Source organism: Furipterus horrens, unplaced genomic scaffold, assembly GCF_987537825.1.
Source record: "Furipterus horrens unplaced genomic scaffold, mFurHor1.1.pri manual_scaffold_10, whole genome shotgun sequence".
Lineage (NCBI taxonomy): Eukaryota > Metazoa > Chordata > Mammalia > Chiroptera > Furipteridae > Furipterus > Furipterus horrens.
In genome coordinates, this window is record NW_028327180.1 from 39,185,069 (window position 1) to 39,208,291 (window position 23,223).

At 54.4% G+C, this 23,223-nt stretch overlaps 1 protein-coding gene across 1 annotated transcript in view; it reads right to left on the reverse strand.

Annotated features, from left to right (window-relative positions):
- Nucleotides 1-1,555: 1,555 nt before the first annotated feature.
- The window catches only part of PIP5K1C (phosphatidylinositol-4-phosphate 5-kinase type 1 gamma), a 52,638-nt gene continuing 30,970 nt past the window's right edge, over nt 1,556-23,223 (reverse strand). Inside the window, exons 6-19 of the mRNA XM_090289314.1 lie at nt 22,827-22,979; nt 21,260-21,559; nt 19,928-20,133; nt 18,060-18,143; nt 16,393-16,441; nt 14,923-15,007; nt 13,168-13,329; nt 12,311-12,449; nt 12,124-12,156; nt 10,917-11,021; nt 8,807-8,930; nt 7,271-7,348; nt 4,762-4,845; nt 1,556-4,456 (exon numbers count right to left, since the gene is read on the reverse strand). Coding sequence (XP_090145440.1) covers nt 4,454-4,456; nt 4,762-4,845; nt 7,271-7,348; nt 8,807-8,930; nt 10,917-11,021; nt 12,124-12,156; nt 12,311-12,449; nt 13,168-13,329; nt 14,923-15,007; nt 16,393-16,441; nt 18,060-18,143; nt 19,928-20,133; nt 21,260-21,559; nt 22,827-22,979 — 1,605 coding nt within the window. The 3' untranslated portion in view covers nt 1,556-4,453. The remainder of the gene's footprint in view (nt 4,457-4,761; nt 4,846-7,270; nt 7,349-8,806; nt 8,931-10,916; nt 11,022-12,123; nt 12,157-12,310; nt 12,450-13,167; nt 13,330-14,922; nt 15,008-16,392; nt 16,442-18,059; nt 18,144-19,927; nt 20,134-21,259; nt 21,560-22,826; nt 22,980-23,223) is intronic.

Below are 23,223 nucleotides of genomic sequence, written 5' to 3' on the forward strand. Positions count from 1 at the left end.
AGAGGAAGTCTGACGAGCTGTGCACGGAGCAAAGGCGAACAAGGAACTGAGTGAGGCGGGGCCTAGAGAGCAGGTGGAGCCTTATGGGCGGGACCAAGAGGAGGTCTGTCCTGGGAGCTAGGTCTCTTGGCGGGTGTAGGCGGGGAAACCCTAAGATCGTAGGTTCGAGTCCTGACTCCTCAAGGATGCGAAGAGTGAGCGCTGGGACAGAGACTGAAAAGTCTCAGATGTTACGCTGACCTTCTGTGAGACTACCACGGTCTACCATCCGCCAATGAATACCTATGTATTTCAGGGATTAAGTAAAAAAATAATCTTGGATGACTCCCTTAGTTTCCTGTCAACCCATTCTATAGTTGGGGAGAGACTCAGAGGGAAAGTCACCTTAACACTTGTTCCTCGACCCCACAGAGGTACCTGCAATTGAACAGCTTTGTTCTATGGGAGGAATAAACGTCGTAATGGCTGTTAGGGAAGTCCCCCTGGGGCTGCTGGGGAGGATAGACCACAAGGGACAGGACAGGAGGCCTGCAGATCTGGAGGATCCTAAAGACCTGCTCCGAGCTCTCCTAGCACACCAGAGGATGGTACTTATTGTTTTAAGCTAATTCCTTAAACTTTTACCTTTTTAAAAATAATTTTATTTGATTTGATTTTTAGAGAGGAAGGGGAGGAGAGACATTAATTTGTTGTTCCATTTCCTGAGGCATTCATTAATTTCTTCTTGTATGTGCCCTGACTGGGAATTGAACCTGCAACCTTGGCATATCAGAATGATGATGTTCTAACCAACTGAGCTACCCGGCCAGGGCCTAAACCTTTACATTAAAATATAGCTTCATAATACCACCCCAACTGCTGGCTTTGTATGCTCTGCTTCTGCTCGGTACCAAAGTGCTGGATGGGGTGGTGGTGCAGCATGAGTCTTTCAAAGGAAACAACAGAAGACCATCTTCCCCCACCCTGATGACAACCCTGCTGGTCATAGGATGTGGGTTGTACTGCTGATGGGATGGTCCAAAACGTGAGGGGGGCGTGGCCCCAAGAACTTCAAAATGCAGATGCATCCATGAGAGTATCTGACTTCTAATTCTGAATGTAAGGAAAGCACCTTCCAGATCATCTGCATGTCTAGTTTATACATGAGCAGAGCCATCCTGCGTCTGAATCTATGATTATAACTGGGTTTCCAAGGGCTTGCTTACAGACAGGATATGACTTTCAGCTCAGTTCTTAAACCAGGAGTCTGGGACAAATACTTTCCCCTTAAATGGGGTCCATGCATTACTCAATATGAGCCATTCTGGCAGAATGAATATAAACTTTGGGGAGTGTTTGTTCCTTTGAGCTGGACTGCACTGATGTCAGAAGCTTTAAAAAGTTTTTTGAGCTGATCTGGAACCCAGGAGGCCACAGCTAGCTATTAAGGCAATTTAGACATTTGGGTCCTGTTGCTATTTTAAATTTTTGAGTGTTTCTTTTTGTTCTTATTCACAGCCAGTCCTCAAACTCCTAACCAGACCACAGGAATGCAAAGAGGCAAAGAGGCAGTAGATGCTTATTACCCAATTTATTAGAGATCTTTCAACATAAAAAGAGGAAGGGGTGGCAGGGATGGGGTCTGGGGCTGCATACCAGTGTTATCAGGGCCAGCAGTGGCTGCAAGGTTACAGAGGCACCCACAGGAGGCTGCGTTCTGGATTGTCACATACCAGACCAGGGGCTGAGCACTGGGAAGCCCCGGTGAGAATTAAGACACACAAGGTTTGCAGTTACGTTGTGTTTCAAAATCAGTTCAGCCATAAAAACAAGGTTGGGATGGGGACTGAGGGGCTGCAGCGACAGTACCATGGCAAGAGACCCCATCAGGGATGGGAGTATTGCACTGAGCCAGGTGGTGGAGGCAAAGGGGTTGAGAGGAGGCTGGCAGGGGACTCACAGAAGGTTCTGCCTTGTCAGCCTCAAGAAATGCCTTTCATTTTTACAGTACAGCAAATCAAACGCTGCTCATATTCTCAGCGACAGTGGCCATCAGAGATGAGCCAGGAAGGAAATGGGGCAATTTACAGATTTCCGTCTTGTGGAGGAGGGGAGGTGGAGTTGGGGTGGGATGACTGTTGGGTGGGTCCAGAGCCTTCCTGGTCAGGGATCTGAGGAAGGCCATGAGTTCACTACAGTTATAAATAAGGTCTTGCCTTCCTGCTCCCCTACCCAGTCCTGGGACAAAGAATACAACACAATATGGGTCTCCAAAGGGGTCTTCCTGACTTAACAAGAAAATAAAAATGTCATATCCAGGAGGTTTGCAAATTACTCCTATGAGTCAGCATCCAACCAGCACATTTGTCCTGTGATTCACTCAGGAAAGCCCAAGGGGCCCAGCAGGGACTGGGGACCTGATGGGGCCATGCAAGCAGCTCCCCTCCTTGATCCTATAGCTCCAGATACCCTGGCCAAGGATGCCCTGAATGCAGAAGAGCCCACTGCTCCAGGATTGTGCCTGCTGCGCTGGTCATTGCCACCAGGGCTCAGGATGTCTTCGGGGCACAGTCTCTGGGGGCCTGGGTAGGGACTCTCATGTTGGTGTTTGGGTGACACAGCAGTCTCTGTTAAGCCTTCCAGGTCTGAGATGCACCTTCAGAGCTCTGCCTCCTCAGCCTGCCTTCCCTCTTGGTGGGACTGGTCAGGGACAGACTGGTAACCTGTGCCATGTGGCCAGGGTGTCTGCAGACAGGTGTTGGTCTGAAATCCAGGTAAGGGTGCTCCTTGGGTAGGAGGGAGAAAATGTTGTTTTGCTTCTTGTTTGGGTCAACTGCAAGCTTCTTCTGATAGGTCCTCTGAGGGTCCCCTTCCCCAGGCTGCATGGAGTGTCCCCCATGGCCCTGCTCAGAGCTGGGGTGCTGCTCCCATGCTGACAGTGAGAGGAGAGCCCTCGGGGTACAGCCAGGTTCTCCAGAGAAGAGCAGACAGCAGCCAGACCAACAGGTTCCCTCCAGCAGACCATCTGAGGTGGGGTGAGGGACCTGCATAGCAGGAAGGAGCAACAGTGTACGTAGCTTGCAAGGATTAAAAAAAATCAATTTCTGGATTCGGGGGTTGTCTGCCTGTCTCAGACCCCACCAGGGAGGCAGGTGCTGAGGAGAAATTCTTCCAAAAGGTGTGGCTTTGATCTGAGCCGGTTCCCAGCTCTTCCCATGTGGGACTGAGTTGCTGGGGGTCTGCAGAGTGGAGAGGGGACGGCCATCACTGATACTTCACCTCAGGAGGTGAGAATGTGTCTAGGTGAAGGCTGGAGAGACCCTACAAAGCTGTTGGCTCCAGTGGCCCTCTCTGGACATAGCAGGGTAACCTGGCAGCCACACACTGGAGCGCTGGGCCCAGGAATGGCTGCCTCTGCTGAAGATGACAAAAAACAAAAAACTTAGTGTTCTTCATGAAGAATTTCGTCCCCTATCTTTTAATCAGCACAAGCATCATCATCATTTAAAAATGAAAGAGGCTTCGCACCCCAGTGAGGGGGAGCTCTTGCTGGAGAGTCTGGCCCTCTGGGCCCTGTGCCTGCCCACAGGGAGGGTCCCTGCACCAGGACACGAGCTCTGGGAGTCCTGTGGCTAAGGGCCCGGTTGCTTCCTCTCAGTCAGACGTTTTGGAAAGCCTGCTTTGAAAGGCTGTCTCCCATCACTTGGGGCCTATCTTCCAGACACTGAGCAGTCCATATGGATGAGAGAGACGTCCACTGCCCTAAGCTCCACCGAGAGGGGCAGCTGTGAATCTGCATTCAGTTACTGCCTGGCTATTTCTGCCCCCAAGTCTCCTGGGAGGAGGGCGTGGTGGGAAACAGATGCTGAGACTGAGGGTTCAGCAGGGTGGTGAGTCGGCCTCCCCCAAGGGCAGATGTCCAGCTCCTGGCCCATGAACCTGAGCCGAGAGCAGCTGCTGGGCATGAGTGGGTGGCCTCCAGAGGTGCCCTGGGAAGCAGTGGGGATCTGGCGGCTCTTCCCTCCGAGGTGCCCCATCCATGATAAAGGTGGAGCAGGGCGGTGCCTGCGGAAACTCAAGAGAGATTTTCAGCTGATGGGACTGTTCCCTCAGCAAGACACATGCAAGCATTGCAAAGAACTAAAAAAGTGCTTAGAATGGAGTTTCTTCTTTTTCCACTTTTTTTTTCTTTTTCCAAAAAGTCACTCATGTGCTGCCATCTCTGTGCAAAGAGTAAGGATCCAAAATAAATACATGATTGGAAATTCAGGAAGGTTCACAGTATTACAGACGTAGGTAGCTGACGGAGCCGGGGGCAACCGCTTTGCAACCCGGAGCATCAGTGACTGTCGCCAAGGGGAGGACGTGGGCGAGTGAGATCCGGTGGCAGCCAGGTGGCATCTCCTGTGCTCTGGGCCAAGCTGGGCTAGCCGAGTGTGTGCACCATTCCTATGGCTTGGTGACTGCATAGAAATTACTGCAGAAGGCAAGAGAGGCAGGTGAGGGTTAGATGGACCAGGGCTGCACCCCCCCACCCCCAACTCCCTGGGCCTCCCAGGATGGAGCCTGGCCCCACTGTTAATGCCCCAGGCCAGGGACCCCACATGCCATGAGGGCCAGACAGCAGCCCCAAGATACTTACCCCACGGGCCACCACACAGTAAGAGCCCAGGCCTGCCCCTCCCACCCCAGACCTCAGTTTCCCCATCTGTCCTTGGGGCATCTGGGGTCTATGCTCTCGGCCCCAAGTAGGCCAGGCTAGAGGACTGTGGGCACACTTACTGTGTCGCTCTCGCCGTCGGAGGCTGAGTGGGCCTGTGCGCTATAGTGGAGTGGGGAGTACACCCAGCTCCTCTCATCGGTGGGCTGGAGGGCAGGCAGGCGGCACGTGCAGGAGGGGTGAAGAAGAGCAGGGTGTGAGGAGGCACGAGAGAGGTGAGAGGGAGGAAGGAAGAAACAGAAATAAAAGAGGCGGACCCCCAACGCAGGACAAGAGGGCAGCTCAGCCCCTGGCTGCCCCTTCCCTAATGGGGACCTGCCCCCAAACCTGGATGGCCCTAGAGATGGGCAGGGCCAGGGCTGAGTGGCCGGAGCAGGCAGGGCGGGCAGCAGGAAGCAGTGAGTGCAGTCAGGGCGGCCCGGCACAGCAGGACGGGTAGGAGGAGTGGCAGGGGCTGGGTGTACGCTGCTGTCCTCTCTCCTCCTCTGCCCACCCATGGCACCTGCACCTTTGTCCTAGCCCAGCAGCACCCCATCCTCAGATCCAACCTGTCACGTGGGTTCTGGGAGCGCTTGGAGGTACAGGGTGGTGGGGAGAAATGGTGTTCTTCCAGCTGTACATGCGGAGGGGGCGCCCCATTCTGTCATAAGGTTGGCGGTAGGCACGCTTTCCTGCCAGTCTGCTCCCATCTCAAGAACCTCTCTGGGCCCTGGAGGCCTCCTCAGGGTTCTTCCCACCTGTCTTTTTTTGTCCTCCTCTCTCCCAGGAGCCTCCCATCCCTGGACTTCGATGCCCTGCGGCTTGAGGATCTCTACCCTCCCTGAAGCCTCTGTTGTGAGCACCAGACCTGAGTACACACCTACCCTGGCCATGTCCACCTGGCTGTCCCAGGGCCCCTAAACCTACCACGGCCACAACCAATAAGCCCCCAGACCTGCCCCTCCTGCACTGATTGTCCCTCAGAGCCCACCTGCTGCTTCTCCCAACCTCGGTGCCTACTAACTGCCACCCTTCCTCAGCTCTCACCATGACTCCTGCTCTCACAGGCCAGAACCCTATGCTCGTGTGGGCACCATGCGCCTCATTCCTTGAGAGGCCTGTGTCCATCTGTGGACAGGCACAGAGAAACATGGGGCAGCAGGGCAGGTGCCACCCTACGCCCTGCTCAGATGGTTATGGCACAATAAAAGCCCCTACCCACCAGCAGCAGCTCGTTCCACCTCCCCTGCCCCACTGGCAGCCTGGAGGCCAGGGCCAGGCTGGCCAGGCCGTCTGGGGCCACTCGTGCCCAGTGCCTAGTACAGAGAAGCTGCAGGAGAGCTCGACGCTGCGGCAGCTGCCCTGCTGGGGCTCAGAACTTGGTCAAAGAGGGTCCCACTGGACACTCTGGAGAGCTGGGTCTAGGGGAGGGAGGGACCAAGAAACTGAGCATGATCCCATTACAGTCAGGCCAAGGGCACATCCTCCCTGCAGGTCTGAGGGTCCCTCCTGCCACTCACCCAGCCTTCTTCTCCTCCCATCCAGCCCCCTTGCTTCTGCTTCTGTGGCACCCCCTGCCAAGACAACTTTTCCTCTTCCTCTCCAGACCCCATGTATCTTTCAAAGTCCAGATCATGCCCCTCCAGGTGCCTTTGCAAACTGCTCCCCCCAGGAGGCCCTTGAGGGCTGCTGTATGTCCCCAGCTGTCGGATCGTGAATCACCTTTGGGGTATGGCATCCCCATCTTGGGAGGACAAAGTGTTGTGGGAGGGACTGGGGAAGTGGTCTTGACATGCAGTGATGGGAAGAGGGGTTTGCTGTTGGGGCTGTGGTACGAGCCTCTGAGGGGCTTTCTCTCAAAAACAGAAACTCTCGCTCCAGTTCTTGACCCTGTTCCACCAGTTTGCACAGTGTAGCTCCGGGCAGGTAACTTGGCCTCTCTGGGCCCTTCATTTATTGCTCATAATGACAATAATAGGACAGATAAGGCCACTACTGCATGACACCCATGTAGCATCCCAAGCACACTGGATGGATGGGTGTCTACTATATTCAGGGGCTACTTGGGAGTCTGTGTGCTCTCGTGGGCTCCCTATGGAGCCGAGGCCTTGGTTTCTCCATCTGTGAAATGGGTATGAAGTTAACAGCTCCTCTCTCCTGCAGCTAAGAGCCCAGCTTTGCAGTCCCTCACTGACCTATGTGACTATCCCTATCAGAGGAGCAGATGCACATTGCGGAGCTGTGAGCAGCAAGGTCTGAACAAATGAGAAGTGTTCACCCGACTTGTTCCTTGCTTGGAAAGGCTGGGAAGGGGCAAAGGTGGCCTGAGGCTGTGAGTCAAATGTAGACTCCGCCATGACCAGGCCTGCTGAGCACCAGCCGTGTGCCTGCTGGCCACTGATGCTTACCTCATAGGGGATTAAGTGACATCCCTGCAGGACACACACAGCAGGGTACCCTGCACAGCTGCCATGATTATTTCCCCCAGGTCCCTTCTCAGAGGAAGAGGGATGGCCAGGCCCTAGGGCTCCCGGCTGCCCCAGGAAGCGGGATAGGAACTGGGCTTCCTGGAGGCCTGCTGTGGTCACTTACAGTCCCCGAGGAGCTCAGCGTCATGGCCCGCAGTCGGTGATGCCGGGGAGAGTAAATCCAGTACCTCCCATCCGTGAACTGGGTGGGCCAGGCGGGCGGAGGAGGCAAAGAGAGGACAGGATGAGGGGACAGGAATGAGGAATCCCGCTGAGGTCAGGAAGATCAGGTGGGGAGGGTGCTGGGAGCGGGTAGGAGAGCCGATGGCAAAGCGGTAGGAGGTCTGAGGGTGTCAGGGTCACACTGTGGCCTCAACCTTCTCTGTTGCCCTTATGGCCCAGCCATCCACTCACAGGACACATCCTGGCCACCTCACACCATGATTTGAGAGAACGGAACATAAATCAAACCCCCACAGATGGGGAGATGATGGCAGGTAGGGAGGACACATACGGTGTGCCCACTGCTGTTCCTGGTAGGAGCCCTGTGACTCAGAAGCATGGGCTTGGGGGGAGCAGGGTGCTGGTCTTTATGAAGCAGCGATGGCAGTAGAGGGCCAGGCTCACCCACACTGCCCTGAGGCCTGGAGGTTTGGACGCCAGGAGGTTTGGACGCCAGGCACCAGGACCAAGGCAGTGAGCAGCCCCCAGTTCACCTTCCCTGGGGGGCAGAGATGAAAATGAAAGTCTAGGAAGAGGGCAGATGGCTGGGCTGCAGTGTCCCCATTGCAACTGGGGCCATCTGGCCCCTGGCCCACTGTCAGTTGCCAGTGGACTAGACTTGGTAGGTTCCTTGGCCACCCAGCACCTACCTCACCCAGGCTACTGGCTCATCTAATCTGTCTGCCTGCAGGAGATGCAAGGGGGGGAAGGTGACCCCCAGCTTTGGGAGGGAGGCTCCGGTCCTCAGGACAGGGCCCCTTCTTGTTCGGACAAATCCCACCTTGTCCAGGAGCAGCCAGCTGCATGTCCTTGGCCAGTAAAGTTGACAGCATGAGGCCCACCTGCCCCTTTAAGGATGGAGCCCACCTGGCTGCACCACCACCCAGTGGGAGAAGATCCATAGCATTTCCAGTCCACCTCAGCCAGCTCTGCACAGACCAAGGAGGACCCAGAGGTCGGGAATGAGAGCATGATTCAGATGATTCCCTGGGGGACGGGGTGGCACAGATGGGCCTTGGCTCATGCCAGGCAGTGGTCACAGTTCTGGGGAGGAGGGTCCAGGGCAGATTCCTGGTCTTGGAATGGCCTGGCCTGGGTGACACCAGGCAGGTCCTCACATACCATGTGAGTGTGCATGTGATCAAGAGCATACCATGTGAGTGTCTTTAGGTATGTAAGAGCATATTGAGTGTGCCAGTGGGTGTGCAAGAGCATTTCAGGTGTGCGAGCATGTCCATGTGTCTGTGAATTGGTGCAAACGTGGAAATGTGTACATGTGGGCACGTGTACATGTGCATGTGTATAGACACATGCATGCAGATGTGATATCATGTGCAACATGTGTCGATCAATGTGTGTGGGAATGTAAGTGCATGTGCGCACCAGAGCACATGTTAGGTCAAGGGTCCAGTGATGGGAGAGCCTCTGGAGGACTTACAAAGTAGATATCAGTGGCGGGTGCGTCCTCCTCATCCGAGGCCTGGCTGGCGGGCTCTGAGGCCTGGCTGGCGGTTTCTACTTCAACAGCCACAGCAGAGGCACAGGCTGGGGAAGCTTCCACCCTGGGGACAGGGAAGGACACGGGAGTCCTGGGGCCAGGCTCTCAGCAGCACCAGCCTTTCCTAGGCCCCCCTCCCACCTGCCTGCCCCCTCCTCTCTCATCAGTATGTCGCCACAGAGACAAAAGTCTCAGGAAGCCAAATAAAACTAAACACCCCCGATTCTACTGTGGCCCAGGTAATAACTGGCCCACCTGGACCCCTCTCCCAACTTAGGCATACACACTATCCTGGCCTTGCCACTCACTCGCTGTGCAACCCCGAAGCCTTACTTCTCTTCTCTGAGCCTCTGAGTTCCTCATCTATAAACACACAGAACACACAGAACTGAGCACTTACTATGTGCCAGGCCCGCTCAAGAGTCTTGTGTGAATGAATCCACTGAAAAGCCCTCAAGGAGGGGTACTGCTGTCTTGTGTTACAAGTGAGGAGACTAAGACAGAGAGATAGTGAGGATCATGGCCAGGCCTTGGCTGGTGGCTATGTGACCGCTGCATAATTTTCATCTCACAAATAAGATGACAAGCTCTGAGGTGACAGAGCACCCCTAACTGCAGAGAAGTTGTTCTTCAGTCATGTTTTTCTGAGCAAAGACTGAATGATACCTTATACTGCAAGACTTCAGTTAACAGAAGAAAAGCAAAATGGTAGAAACATGTGTGTGCATGCATGTTTGTGTACAATAAACAATTAATGGCAAAGTGCAGCCTGGGAATGTATGCTGTAAATCCTAAGAAAGGTCTCTTGAAATAGAACAGAAATTCTAAATTATAGAATAGACAAAACAGACTAGAAATAAGTTAGGACATAAAGAAATTGAATGACAGTAATCAATACCTTGGACAGAACAGATTCATAGAGAACTTTCCATCCCCTGACAGAAAACACACATTTCTCCCATATGTCCATGGACATTCAAAAAAAACAAAAAAACAAAAACAAAAAAAACCCTCAAAAAATTAATGTTGTCCTTGGCCATAAAGACTTTAATCTGTTTAAAAAATGGCATAGATTTCTTTTTTTAGGCCACTTTCTTCAATTCAAAACCTAGTACAATTAGAGATAAAAACTAAAAGGGTATAAAAATGCTTAGGTACCCAGAAGTGGAGAGACACTCCTAAATAAACCTTAGCCAGGGTCTTTCCGCCTGGACACTACTGATACCAGGGCTGGGTCATTCTCTGTGGGGCCGTCCTGGGTGCTCTGGGTGTTGGGTGGCATCTCTGGCCCCCACCCAATCAATGCTGAGCACCCCGAGTTGTGACAACCACAGATGTTCCCAGATACGGCCCAGTGTCCTCAGAATGCAGGACCATGCCCAGATGGCTGAAAGCCTCACTGCCTTGGATCAAAGAGGACATCAAAAGGGAAATAAAAAACTATCCAATAATGAGCCAGTATAAAAAGAGAACTGCTTCATGTCAAAACACATAGGACACAGCAAAAGCAGTACTCAAGAGGAAAATTCATAGCCTTAAGTATCTCTTATTAAAGAAAGAAAAAAGGAACTTAAGCACTAAATCTATGCTTGAGAAGAAGAAACAAGTGAGAAAACAAACCAGAAGTTAGAAGGAAGAAATAACTGATAAGTTCAAGTGCATGAAACAAGAATAAAACATGATAACAGAAAGGGTGACTAAGTCCAAAAGTGGTCCTTTGAAGAAACTGGCTAGTCGCCGTCTTATAAGCTCAGGCAAGAGTGAGGGCAGGGAGGGGAAAAGGAACCACAGATCACCAATGAGGTACAATCCCTGGGCTGACACACTACTTGCAGCTCTGTGAGTGAAATCTATGGTCTCCAATACCCCAATGCCTGAAGCTCCATTCCCATGTCTCTGCTTCCAGGATTTTAGACTACATTTCCCAGCCTGCCTTGCTGCCAGCTGGCCACATGACCATGCTCAGCTAATGGGATGGGGCAGAAGTTGAGCATAGGAAGCAGGCAACCAGAAAGCACGAACTGACTGCATGGACCCGATGATCACTCACCTCTCTTCCTCCTCCTTGGGGACCACTATCTCCACGCTGCATGTGGGCTCCACCTGCACCGTGATCTGCTGCAGGTCCTCCTCCACGTGTGCTTCCTCCTGAGGCCTGGAGGCAATGGGATGCCATGCTCAATTTCCCTCCTCATCCCACCTCCACTTTCCAGGAACTCCTGCTGAACTCCTCTGGGCAGGTGCTAAGTTCAGTCCCATGGGGGGCTGAGGTGCTATCTCTGGGCACCACCTAATCAGCATCCCAGGCTGGCCCAGCTCGGGCCTGGTCTTCTGGCAACCGACTGTCCACCTGGGGGTTCTGGGACTCTGGCACCAGCAGGGGCATAATGAGTGAGTGGCAACCTGGATTCTGCCCCCATTCCTGGTGTGGCTGGGCACAAGCCAGGGGCCTGAACTAGGGGTGGGGTGGTTTGGGTGCCCAGAAGTTGATGTCCCTGGTGTAGATCAGTCATAACCTTTTGGCAGCCAGCAGGCAGCTGGAAGAGGGACATGTACTTTTAACCAAATATGCTTTATACCATGACTTTCTTCTGAACTGGCAGGAATTATCCCCCCCAGAACTAATTCTGGAGAGCTACCCCTATTCAGTATAGTCACGTGACAAGATCAAACAACTGGAAACAACCCAAGTGTCCCCCAAGGAACAGCCTGTTAAAAGGAAGAGAACCAGCAAAGGCTCACAACAGCAACCTTCATCTGGAAAGTGACAAAGTAAGAGACAGGGGATACAGAGCCATAGCTCGTGTCAAAACAAAAGGGAAATACAAGCCAGAGTGTATGTTTGTTTGTATGTTCATAAAATATCTTCAGAGTCAAAAAATTCCACCCAGGGGGTGCTCCCAGGGAAGGGGCTGAGCATGGGGCAGGGACAGGCATTTCACTATGTTCCCTTTTATATCTCCTAGAATAAAAAAGAAAAAGAAAGGATCAACAGATACAGGGGAAGGGGGGGTCCCCAGGTGGAAGAGAAACACAAGTGACTTGGGATTCTGTGTGGTTCTAGAGCCTGAAGATTGATTGTTGCCATAATCTATGCCCAGGAAAGAGGGGCTCTGGGTGGAAATGCGGAGGGGATAGCAATGCAGAAGGGGAGGGGAGGGAGAAAAGGGGGGATAGGGGGGAAAGAGGGAGGAGCTGGGGAGACAATGGGAACTAGAGAGAAGACTGGAGAGGAGAGGGCTGGGGTCTCATCTCACCGGCCATCCTGTCCAGAGGACTGTGTGCGCCGCCTTTCGAGAGAACAGAAACAGGTGGAATAGATGGAACAAGTGGGGAGGCCACCCTGCCTGCCCCACCCCACCCCGGCCCCGCCCTGGCCCCTCCTCTTGGGAATACAGCCCTACCCCTGAGCTCTGCTCCAGGGAGATGCCCCCTTCTGCTCACCTGTACCTTGGCTGCTCTGATGTCTCTGAGGGGGACCGCTCTGGGATGGAGAGGGATGTGGAGGACAGGGTTGTGGCGATAGATGCAGTGGTGGCCTCCTCAAAAGAAGGTGGAGTGCAGGGCAGGAGGTCGGGCCGACCTGCAGGGAGGGCATAGTGGGTACCTGTGGGAGTGAGAGGGCCCCCAGGCTCCGGGCTCTACTGCAGGTGCTACTGGTCACCCACATTGTTCCCCTTAGCACAAGGGATTCCAGTAGAGTCCTGCTGCTCTCAAACTAAAATCCAGACTGCCTCCCAGTAGTCCTGCTCCACCTGTCCTTTTCCCCTCCCTGTCTTCACCTCCTCCCTCTCTCCCTCGCTCACTCTGCTCCAGCCACATGGCTTCCTTGCTGTTCCTTCAACACACCAGGCACAGTCCTGCCCCAGGACCTTTAGATATGCAGTTTCTCTCTTCCTTGATGCTGTCCCCCCTGCCCCTCCCTGCCTGGACTCTGATCCTAGTTGCTTGAAGGGACCTCCAGAACATCAGGCCCAACCCCACCAACCACTTCATCCACTGTGCACCACTAGTGACGTGAGAGGAAGCTGTCTCCTTCCCATGTGGTGCTTCTATGCTCAGTTCTCCCTGCAACTCTTCCTGGGGCTGGTCTCAGCTGCTCCCACTCCCTAGGGGGGTGACTGTGACCCAGGCTGCTCCCATCCAGGCTTGGCCCAGCTTCAGAGGTCCCGTTCTTCACACTACACTGATAATGTTGCTCCCTGCACCCCACTCCCACTAGTCCCCCAGGGATGGTGTTTTTCCTCAGCAGTCCCCTCATTTCTCCTGTCCCAAGTGCACCACTCCCATTGCCCAGTCACCTTCATCCTCCAACGTGGGGTAGCTGCGGGCCCCCCGCAGGTCATACTGTGTGTCCTCCCGCTCACTGGGGATCTGGCTGGCTGAGAAGGCAGCTGTGGGCCCCAGGGGCTTGACTGCCAACAAGGCACCACGGCCCTTCTTGGATGGCGATGACTTCAGGGCTGGGGAGGGAGAGTGGTTGGCATGCATGGGGGGGCAACAAGGAAGGGCCTCACAGACCCCCATCCTTCCTTTGCATGAAGGTGTTGTAGGCACCAAGGGCCCGTAATGCCCCAGCTCCAGCCTGTTCCTCAAGCCTGGGCTGGAGGCAATGCTCTTCGAGACGCCCTGCCCTGCTTCCCACCTGGCTTAGCTTACCAACAGAGGTGGAACCTAGCACCCCTGCCCTGGGCCCTTGGGGAACAGGTGTTGAATCAGCAGCTGCCACTGTTTACTGAGCACTGTGGGGCCTCATCCTATTTGTTGCAGGCCACTATGGCTGTGGCCCGACAGTCAAACAAGGAAATGGAAGGCCTTTGGGAAAGCAGGGCTCAGTGCCAGGGCCTGGCTCCCAGCCAGGCTGTGTGGCCTGGGAGACACAGTTCAGCGTTCCTCATCTGCAAACAGTAAGGTGAAGTGAGGCAGGTGAACCCCGCAACACCCTCTGCACTAGGCCTGGCCTGTCAGCACCTGTCAGCATCCTGTCCTTGCTCCTATTGTGACCTCTGCCCCCCTAGTGGCCAGCACAGCTCCTGGCACACACTAGGTGCTCCATTTTTCCTGTGCACAGCCATCCAGTCCCCAGAGGCCAGCAACAAACATCTCTCTGGAGACAAAGGTGGGTTTGTGGTGTGTGTCAATTTCCATGGTGTAATTTTCCTGGCAGTTGATTTCAAACTACTGACTGCATGTCACAGAATGTGGAGCTGCCTTGGCTCTATGAGCTAGCTCGGCTCTATGAGCTAGCTCCAGGTGACGGAGCTAGCAAGCAGCCCACACAGACCTGGTCCAGGGTGCAAGAGCACCCCACAGAGTTTGAGACCTGGTGAGTAAGGCACACACAGACAGTTACTGAGTCCCTACTATGTAACAGGCCCTCCAGCTGGGCACTGGGGACATAGTGACAAAGGCTGACAAGTTATTTTGTATTTTGGAGGAGGGGGGCTGGGGAGCAAACAACAAACAGACATGTCAGGAAGAAGACTCTTTTGGGGTGGCATGTGGGATCCCAGCCTGGGGTGTGCACCAGGGTCTGAGACTCTTGAGGCCAGTACACATACGGGACCTCCCGAGACCACCCACAGGGTGAGAGTCACTGCTGTTCACCCTGTACCCTTCCTGACAATGTCTGGTTAGGCGAATGACCATCCCAGTGCCTGCCAAAGTCACATGTCCTTGGTGATGGAGCGAAGCTGTGGGCAGCTCTGCTCAGTGCTGGAGCTAGGCCAAGCCTGCCTGTCTTGTGTGAAACACATGCTGCCCTCACAGTCTCTGTCCAGGTGGGAAAACTGAGGCCCATGCCCTCCATTGGCTCAAGGTCACACAGGCAGGACGAAGCAAAGCCAGGACTCAAACCTGGACACGGGCACCAGGCCCTGTGCTGTCCTGCGTGGCACAGCCGCCTGACTATCCTGTTCTTGAGACCAGTTCCTGATTGAGGCCTGAGGCTGACCAAGCCACAGAAGGAGGCATGCTTGTTTATCCTGCTGAAGGTCACCTGCCCTCCTCTCTGCACTCCCCAGGTCCCTCCCTCTCCAAAGGCTGGGGCAACTCACAGGAGTTCTTCCGAAAGACCGTGTTGCTCATGAACTTGAAGAAACGCTCGGCATAGAAGCTGGGCCGGTGGACGGAGACGGTGTCCTGGGAAGAAATGTGGAGGCCCGAAGGTGAGCAAGGGTGTGAGCACTCCGGTTCCCTGTGTCCCACAGGACAGCCCAGGGGGTGGGGTGCCACCTTCTCTGTGGAGGGGAGATGGGGTCACAGCATGGGGCTTCATGGAAGGGACCCAGGGATCAGGTAACAGTGGCAGGGAGATTTTCATGTTATAAACCCATCTGTATTTTTAATTTTTTGAGCCGTGTGAATAAAATAATTATTCAAAAAATAAATGGCTATTCAAAGAAGTAAACAAATAAATACCAAAATAAAGGAACCAGAGGGATTCTCTAAAGCAGAGGTTGGCAGAGCACAGCCCAACACCTGTTTTATAAGTAGTTTTATTGGCACATGGCCATGCCTGCTCCAAGGGCAGAGCCGATCGGCTGTGACAAGTGAAAGCTGGTGTTCCTCAGTGCCGGGCAGACTGAACTGTCCCAGCACTCACCATCAGGTGACCCTGGGCAGTGCACTGCCCTTCTTGGAGGTCATTCCCTTATATGAGCAACAAGGTAGACGGGAGACTGCTGTGCTCACCAGGATTTACATAAGGCGGGGAGCTCAGCACACAGTCGGTGCTCAATAAATGTTGGGCCCCTAAAGCAGACTCCTTGCTGCTCCCCAGGATCCAGTGTCCTTGCCTTCTATAGCACAGTCTCCCCCTTGGCACTGGGGACATTGGGACTGGGTCATTCTCTGGGGGTTGGGGCCATCCTGGGCACTGTGGGGTGTTGAGCAGCATCTCTGGCCCCCGCCCCCCCAGTCCAGTGTCCTTCCCCTGCAGTAACAGAACAGAACCTGTCTAGACACATGGCCTCCTAGAATAAAAACTACATTTCTCATTCTCCCTGTGCTGAGTGTGGTCATGTGACCAGGTCTGGCTTAGGGCGAGCTAGCCAAGACAGTGAGTTTCTCTGACCTTAAAGGGAAGGGCACACCCCCTCCCCTGGCTGCTCCTCAGCACCTCCCTCTGGCTGGAGTGTGACATGGAACCAGGGGCCAAGGGAAGGGCCTCGGGGTATGCAGCAACAAACAGAAGGAACCTGGACCCTTTTGCTCACAGCTGGATGGTTACTTTGATCAACATTTGGGGTCCCCCTGGGCTGACACAAATATTTTCGGGTTATGGCCAGCTGGCCTTGTCAGTACTTGATGCCTCTCCTGTCTGCTGTGGGTTTATAACACCACAAAAGAGACTCCTGCCTGGTCACAGGGCCACTTCCACTGGATAGCTACTCCAGAAAGGGGAGGCGTGTCTCTTGGCTCTTTTTAGCACCTGTGCCTGGCCCAGGGAGATGGTCACTGCATTTGTGAACAGAGAGGTGGAATGAATGAATGAAAGAGTGAGTGAATGAACGAATGACACTCACCCCATCATGGACAAGAGCCTTCCAGGTATGTTCCAGCTTCTTGATGAACCTGCAGAGGAAAAGGACCCAGAATGTCAGCCAAATCTTCAGGTCCAGAAGTTCTCTACCAGGGCAGCCCTGTCCCCAGGGGACACCAAGAAATGTTTGGGGACATTTGTGGTCATCATGACTACAGGTGGTCCTGGAATTCATCAGGTGAAGGAGCCCTGGTTTAGAGGAAGTTGGGTTGCTTGCTGCATCAGCCAGAGGCCACCTACCCTCTTTCCTGTCCAGCTCCCTTGTCCCCTACCCAGTCTGCTGGCAGCTCCTACTACCTCTGATGTGGAAGAGAAAGTGAAAAAACTATGGTGCTTGGCCCTCCATAGGGTACAGCCAGCCAGCACGTCCTGGAGCCTGCCTTTCCTCTCTCCTCCTGGCCGAGGCTGAGCCTGGTTCCTCTCTGCTAGTCAGTGCCTTCTGCAGTCACCCCTAGCCAGGACCCTACAACACACCTGGGCTAGGACAATGCCATCTCCCCAGGCAGCCTTCCTGGACTCCTCTAGTCTGGGGGGGGGGGGGGGCGGGGAGAATCCCCTCTTTGGCACACATTCCCTTATGAACACCCCTACCTCCACCTGCTTGCTGCCCACCACTCAGCCCCACCCAGAGCCTAGGCAGAAACCGTGGCTGGCTACTTTGGAAGCTGCCTAACCCTGCTCCAAACTGAGGGAGAAGGGAGATCCCTGCAGGGATGAGGTCAGCGCTCTTGTGGGGAAAAAATTATACGAAAAGTTGATGAGCAGGAGCCAAGTTTTTACACAGTAAGTCTACACTTACAGCTTCTGAGACTTTAACAGAAATAATGTATAACAAAATCAAGTTTACCACAGGCTAATTGATATAAATAAGAGTTACATTCCTAGGCATCTCAGCAATGTTATAATGCAACCATGTTGAACAAAATGATGTTGAGAACCTGCTGCATTTGAAAAACAGAAACATGCAAAGAAGAAATCACCTCAGGCCAAGTGGGTTTCCTGGACTGGTGTGGGGTGTGGACGGGAAACACAGACTGCCATGTCCACAACCTGTCATGTTTGGATTCTGTATGACATATATTGCTTTTACAATAAAAATCTAATGACGATTTTAAAATGTCCACTGCAGAAAGCTCACAGAGAACAAGGCACAAATAGTGGGGTTGCCTGTCACCCCCACTTTAAGCTCCAAGTAAAAAGCTTGGGTGTCTGTTCCTTCAGGCTTTGCCACATTCACGTCCATGCTCGAAACCATGTACTATGTGGCACCAGCCACATGTATTTTTCATGTTGTAGGAACTTCCCAGAGACATCACCCTTCACAGCTATGGGGCATTTCTGTCTCACCCTCGTTAGCCCAGAACTTGACACACTAAGTGCTCAATAGCCAGGGCTGGGTGGAAGATCAGCTGGCAACATCCCACTCGCCCTGTCATGCCTTGGGCCGGCCTTGACCTATCTCCAACATCACTGAATCCCTAGGATGAATCTAAATTCCAGGTTGGAATCTCTGGGTTGGGGACTGAATGCCTGCCTCCCTTTAGGGCTTGGGAGGGCAGCCAAGCAGGAGCCTGAAGGTTAAGAGAGCCTTGCAAGCAGACAGCACCTGGCTACCCTGAGCAAGTGCATCTGTGTGGGCAAGGCACCCACCTGTAGGATTGCAGGATGTCGATGATCCCAATGTGCAGGAGCAGACGCTCCCCTCGGCCATTCACAGCAGGGATCCCGCCCATCCTAGAGAGAGAAGAGCCCAGAGCGCCATCACCCACGCGGCCAAGCAGGGAACTGGGGACTGGTCCAGCCTGCTGGGGTCCTGATCCTGGTCTGGGACTCAGGGGGAGATAAGGATGGAGGGAGAGAGCAGCGGGCAGGACTAAAGGATCCTGGGGCTCAAGAACCCACATGCCCCCTGTAGGTGGCAGCTTGGCTGGACCTTCATAGTGGGGACCTCTATCTTGGCATTGGATGGAGCAGCTTTCCCAGCCAGCTCACAAATTCAATGCTGGAAGCCCGAGGCTGCTGAGGAGTCATAGTTATGAGACCCAGGTGCACACACATACACGTGTACATATATGAAGACACACACACAGAGCACGCGTGCATGCACTTGTGCAACTTGCACACATATGCACACACATAATTGTGCGCACAAGTACACACAGCACACATACATACTTGCACACACATGCACACATATATGCATATACATACTCCCAGACAGGACCATGAGGGCTCTTGGGTGCAATCTAGGGAGTTAATTACCTTATGCAGCCCCAGGCCTACACATGCCCAGCCCAGCTAGTTAATGAGGTTACACGATGTAACAGCTGCCCTGAAGCCACAATGACGTCAAACCCATCAACCCCAGGCTCTGCTCACTGCACTCCATGCACCGCTGAGCTCACCTGCATGCCCTGCCATCCCCTGTCAGGCCCTGTGCAGATCCTACAAATATGCCAGGATGGTCTGAGGTCAGGGCCAGCTGCGCAGGGCCTTTGCACATGCTGCTCCCTCCCATCTTGCTCCAGTCGTAGCCCTGTGCCTGGTTCCTCCTCTGCCTTCCGCATCTGGTAGCCTAGTGCACTGGCCAGGCTGGGGTCAAGCCCCGGCCACACTGCCAGTTGGCTGTGCACACAGGACAGCTGTCTCCACCCCACCTCTGAGCCTCTCTCCCCAGAAGAAAATGGGGGGATGACCCCCTCCTCCTCCAGTGCATGGTGACAAGGGGTGATCTTGACCCATCTATAGTAGTAGGTCTCACCTAGGATGACTCTGTTTCTAAGGGACCTGGGACATGTCTGGGTATATCTGTGGTTGTCACAACTGGGGGTGCTCCCAGCATCAAGTGGATAGGGGCCAGGGATGCTGCTCAGCTCCCACAGTGCCCAGAACAGCCCACCACAGGCAATAAGGCCCCAGCGTTTCCAGTGCCGAGGGAGGGGTACATGCCGTAAGTCTGTCTCCCTGGCTGAATCCCGAGCCCCCAGGGCAAGACCAGGTGGGGTGGCTAAGGCTCAGTGGGTGCAGTCAGGGTACATGCTCCTCTCTATGACCTCATCACCTGGCATGGCCGCCTTTTATCTTTGAGGAAGCAATGCTCTCAACCCTGCTGCTTGGTGGATTCTGGGTCAAGCGTCTTGCTATAGAAGGGCTCCCTCATCCCCAGTCACCTCCATCTCCGGTGCCACCTTTCAACACCTGTATAGTTGTGGTTCATACAGTGCAGTCTAGCAGGAGGGAGGGGTCGTCTATTTCCCATGTGCATGGCCAACAGCCTCAGCCCACTGACTGATTACCACAGCTGTGCATCATCTGTACGACCTTCACGAGGCCTGGTGGTCAGACACTGCTGTCCCTGTGACAAACCAGAAACTGGCCACATACAGGCTTCTGACCTCATTTGCTTTGTCACTTGCCTTCTGTGCCAACTCCCCCTGCCCATGTTCACACCTGGCAAGAGGGTGTGGGCAGAGACAAGAGCTAGAAGCCCCAACGGCCCCACCAGCCCCACCACCTACGTGTCATCCGTCTCAATGGCCTCTCCACATGCGGCCCCGCCTTGGATGGATTCCATGGCTGTGGAGTAAAGCGCCTTCTGGCCCAGTGGCCGCTTCTCGTCTGCTGTGCTCTGGGCACCCTCAGCCTGCCGCTCCCGCTCCTGCTGGTCGATGTTATGCACGCCCAGGAGCAGGCTGTAGTCCATGATCTTGAAGCTCTCCAGCACCTGCCAGGTGTGTGTTGGGGAGAGGGTCAGGAAGACACACGCTCTGTCCCCATTCCCTCGCCCTGAAACCTGGTGGTGACCCCAAGTTGCATGCTCTGCATCTGTGTCCCCTCAGTCCCCAGAGCCATGCAAGAAGACCCAGTCACTGTCCCTATTTCACAGATGAGGAGACCAAGGGGCGAAAGGCCAGCCGGTGCAGCAGGCAGATGGGGCAGAGGTGGGACTGGCCCCTGCGGGGTGGCCTAGGTATGGTGTGTCACTCTAGGCCAAACTGCCTCTCGGGTCCAGGACAGAAAGTTTCCTCCCTCAAGGCAGAGCAGCTGGCTCTGCACTCCCACTTCCCTGGCACCAGCAGAGGAGCCTGGGTACTGTGGATGTGACACCTGCTCCAGGCCCCATGGTGGAGCCCAGGCCCAAGACTACCTGGGCTCTGGGAATGAGCTCCCAGAAGCCAAAAGGCCCTGAGCAGTTTTCTGGGGACATTGTGTCAAGCTTTCCAAGGAGCCTATGAGCTGGGGGCAGTGGGCTGAGGGGCCAAAGGCACAAAGCAGAGGACTCAGCCCAGCCCGACAGGCTGGGGTTCTAGCGCAGGGATACCCCATGCCAGGCCTGTTTCCCCATCGCTGGAGAGGTGAGTGGCCTGACCATCCAGGCTTCAGGTGGCAGAATGAGACTGTAAAGGCTCGTCAACAGACCAGTAAAGCGTTCTTTATCCCTAAAAAAGCACCTAACCGTGGAAGACGGCAGCATGGAGCCAGTGCATGCTGTGTGGTGGGGCAGGTCTGAATCTGAGGCACCCTTTAAGTTAAGGGCCATGAGAATGTTGCTCTGCTCCTGCGGGTTCGGGTTCTACAGTAGGAAAACAGTCTGCTTCAGGACACAGGGACAAGGGAAGCGGAGGGACCTGACGCTGGGCTGCGTATCTCAGGCTCTCACTGCACTAGCTTTCACCAGTGTCCCCAGTTCACAGACTGGGAAACTGAGGCTCAAAGGGGAGTGACATGCTTAGGGTCACACAAAAGGCATCTCCAGCATCCCCACCCTTAACCACCTGCACTTGCCCAGGCAAGGGGCCTCTCTGGCCCTGAGCGCTCTCTGTGCAGTGGGGCTAGGGCAGCAGGCTCACCAGACAGTCCCGCTGCAGCGTTTTGACAAGAGCAGAGAAGGTGTCAGCATCAAGCAGGAGCCCCTCTGGCATGTCCTGGATGAAGTCCAAGTCCTTGTAGGTGGGGATGCTCTTTTCCCGCTCCTTCTTGCTGGCCCGCCGCTTGTACGTGGAGCCCTTGAGGTCGAACTTGAGGTGCATCTTGACCATGCGAGGCAGGATGTTGTTCATTACCACCACACGGATATTCTTGCCCCCCGATTGCACGCAGTACAGCCCATAGAACTTGGGTAGCAGCGTCCGTGGGTTCTGGTTGAGGTTCTGGGAGGAGCGGGAAGATGGATAAAGGTCAGTGGACAGCAGCCAGGGTGCCACACTCTGCCTGTGAGCCACTTCCACACCCCCTGGCCTTGCACACAGCCACTCAGATCTCAGGCCACAGGCTACCACCTCCCTCCCCAGCACCCCACTTCACACCAGCCAGTTTAATTCTAATTCTCCAGGAGAGTCTGCTTCTACAGAGCCAGGCGCAGAGTCATGGCCTTTCGATAAAGAGCTCCATGGGACACTCCCAAGGTGTCTGGGCCCAACTTCCCACCAGGTCAGACCAGGTGTCCCTCTTCCCCAGCCCACCCTCGGGGGACATGAGGGGCAGGGCCTGCAGGAAAGTCCAGGGCAGGGGTTGGCAAACTCCAGCCCAAGCACCAGCTCTAGGTAACTGCTTGTTCTTAGACTCAGAACGGTTTTATGTTGGTGAAGAGTTGAAGAAAAAAACAAGAAAAATAGCATTTGTGAGATATGAAAATCTCATAAAATTCACATCTCAGTGTCCACAAATAAAGTTTTATCAGCACTTGGCCTGCGGGACCTCTCAGGCGCTGTCTATGGCAGTGCTCCTGCCATAGCGGCAGAGCTGAGCTGTGGAGACAGACCGTTGACTCACAAGGCTGTCTGGCTCCTTACAGAAAGTTTGTTGATCCCTGATCCAGGGGAACTAGGGCTCCTACCAAGATCACTGGATGAGGGACTCCCTAAGGGGAGATGGTCACAGCCTGGGCAGAGCACCAGAGGGGCCTGTCCCCATGCCCACCAGGTCTGGCCCAGCAAGGTAGTTGGCATGCAGGTGGAGCCCACCTGAGTATAAATACCCCCATGCCCACCCTTGCCCAGGGGCCTGACATGTCCTTTTGGGTCCTGAGTCACACCAGAATGGGGGTGCCCAAGCAGCTAGTCCTTTGTGAGGTGCCAGCTGGTGGCCCTGGTCCCTCTTCTCCCATGCCTCTGAGTCACCAAGTGCTGAGACACTCAGCCCATGAGCCACGATTTCTGGACCCATGACTCAGCAACGTCAGTGGGGTGGAAGATGGGGAGCCAGGGCCTAAACAGCAATTCCTGCTCACAAGTGTGGGGTTACTGCCAGGGCCCTGAAGCTTTTGCTCCTGCATGTCTGTGAAAAGGAGCAGAGCAAAACTGCTGCATGTGCCAGGAGGAAGAGGGGAATGAGGTTGGGGGAGGCAGGCAGGGGCTGGAAAGATGCCCAGGATACTGGCTCCCACCCTGGAACCTTCTGGGAACCTATGACTCCTACCATGTAGTAGCCGGGCAGCAGCTTCTGCAGGAACTCTGCCTCCTTGTGCATCACGGTCTTGATGATGAACTCATCGTCACTGGTGACGTAGAAGAGGGAGCCGCTGGCGCCGGGGTTGGACAGCTCAATCAGCGGCTCATTGCACAGCGAGTACTGGAAGGGGACGGTGAGTGGGTTGGGCAGGTCCCATCTGTGATGAGCTCACAGGAGACAGTAACGTCTGCTTTGCTGGCACACTCTCTCCCTCCTTCCCATGTGGAAGGAAAGGACGCCCCAACCTATAGCCAGCAAGGAACTGAGTTCCACCAATGACAATGTGAGCTTGGATTTGTATCCTTCCCCAGTCTAGACTTACATGAGACCTCAGCTGCTGCACACCTCTTGACTGCAACCCTGA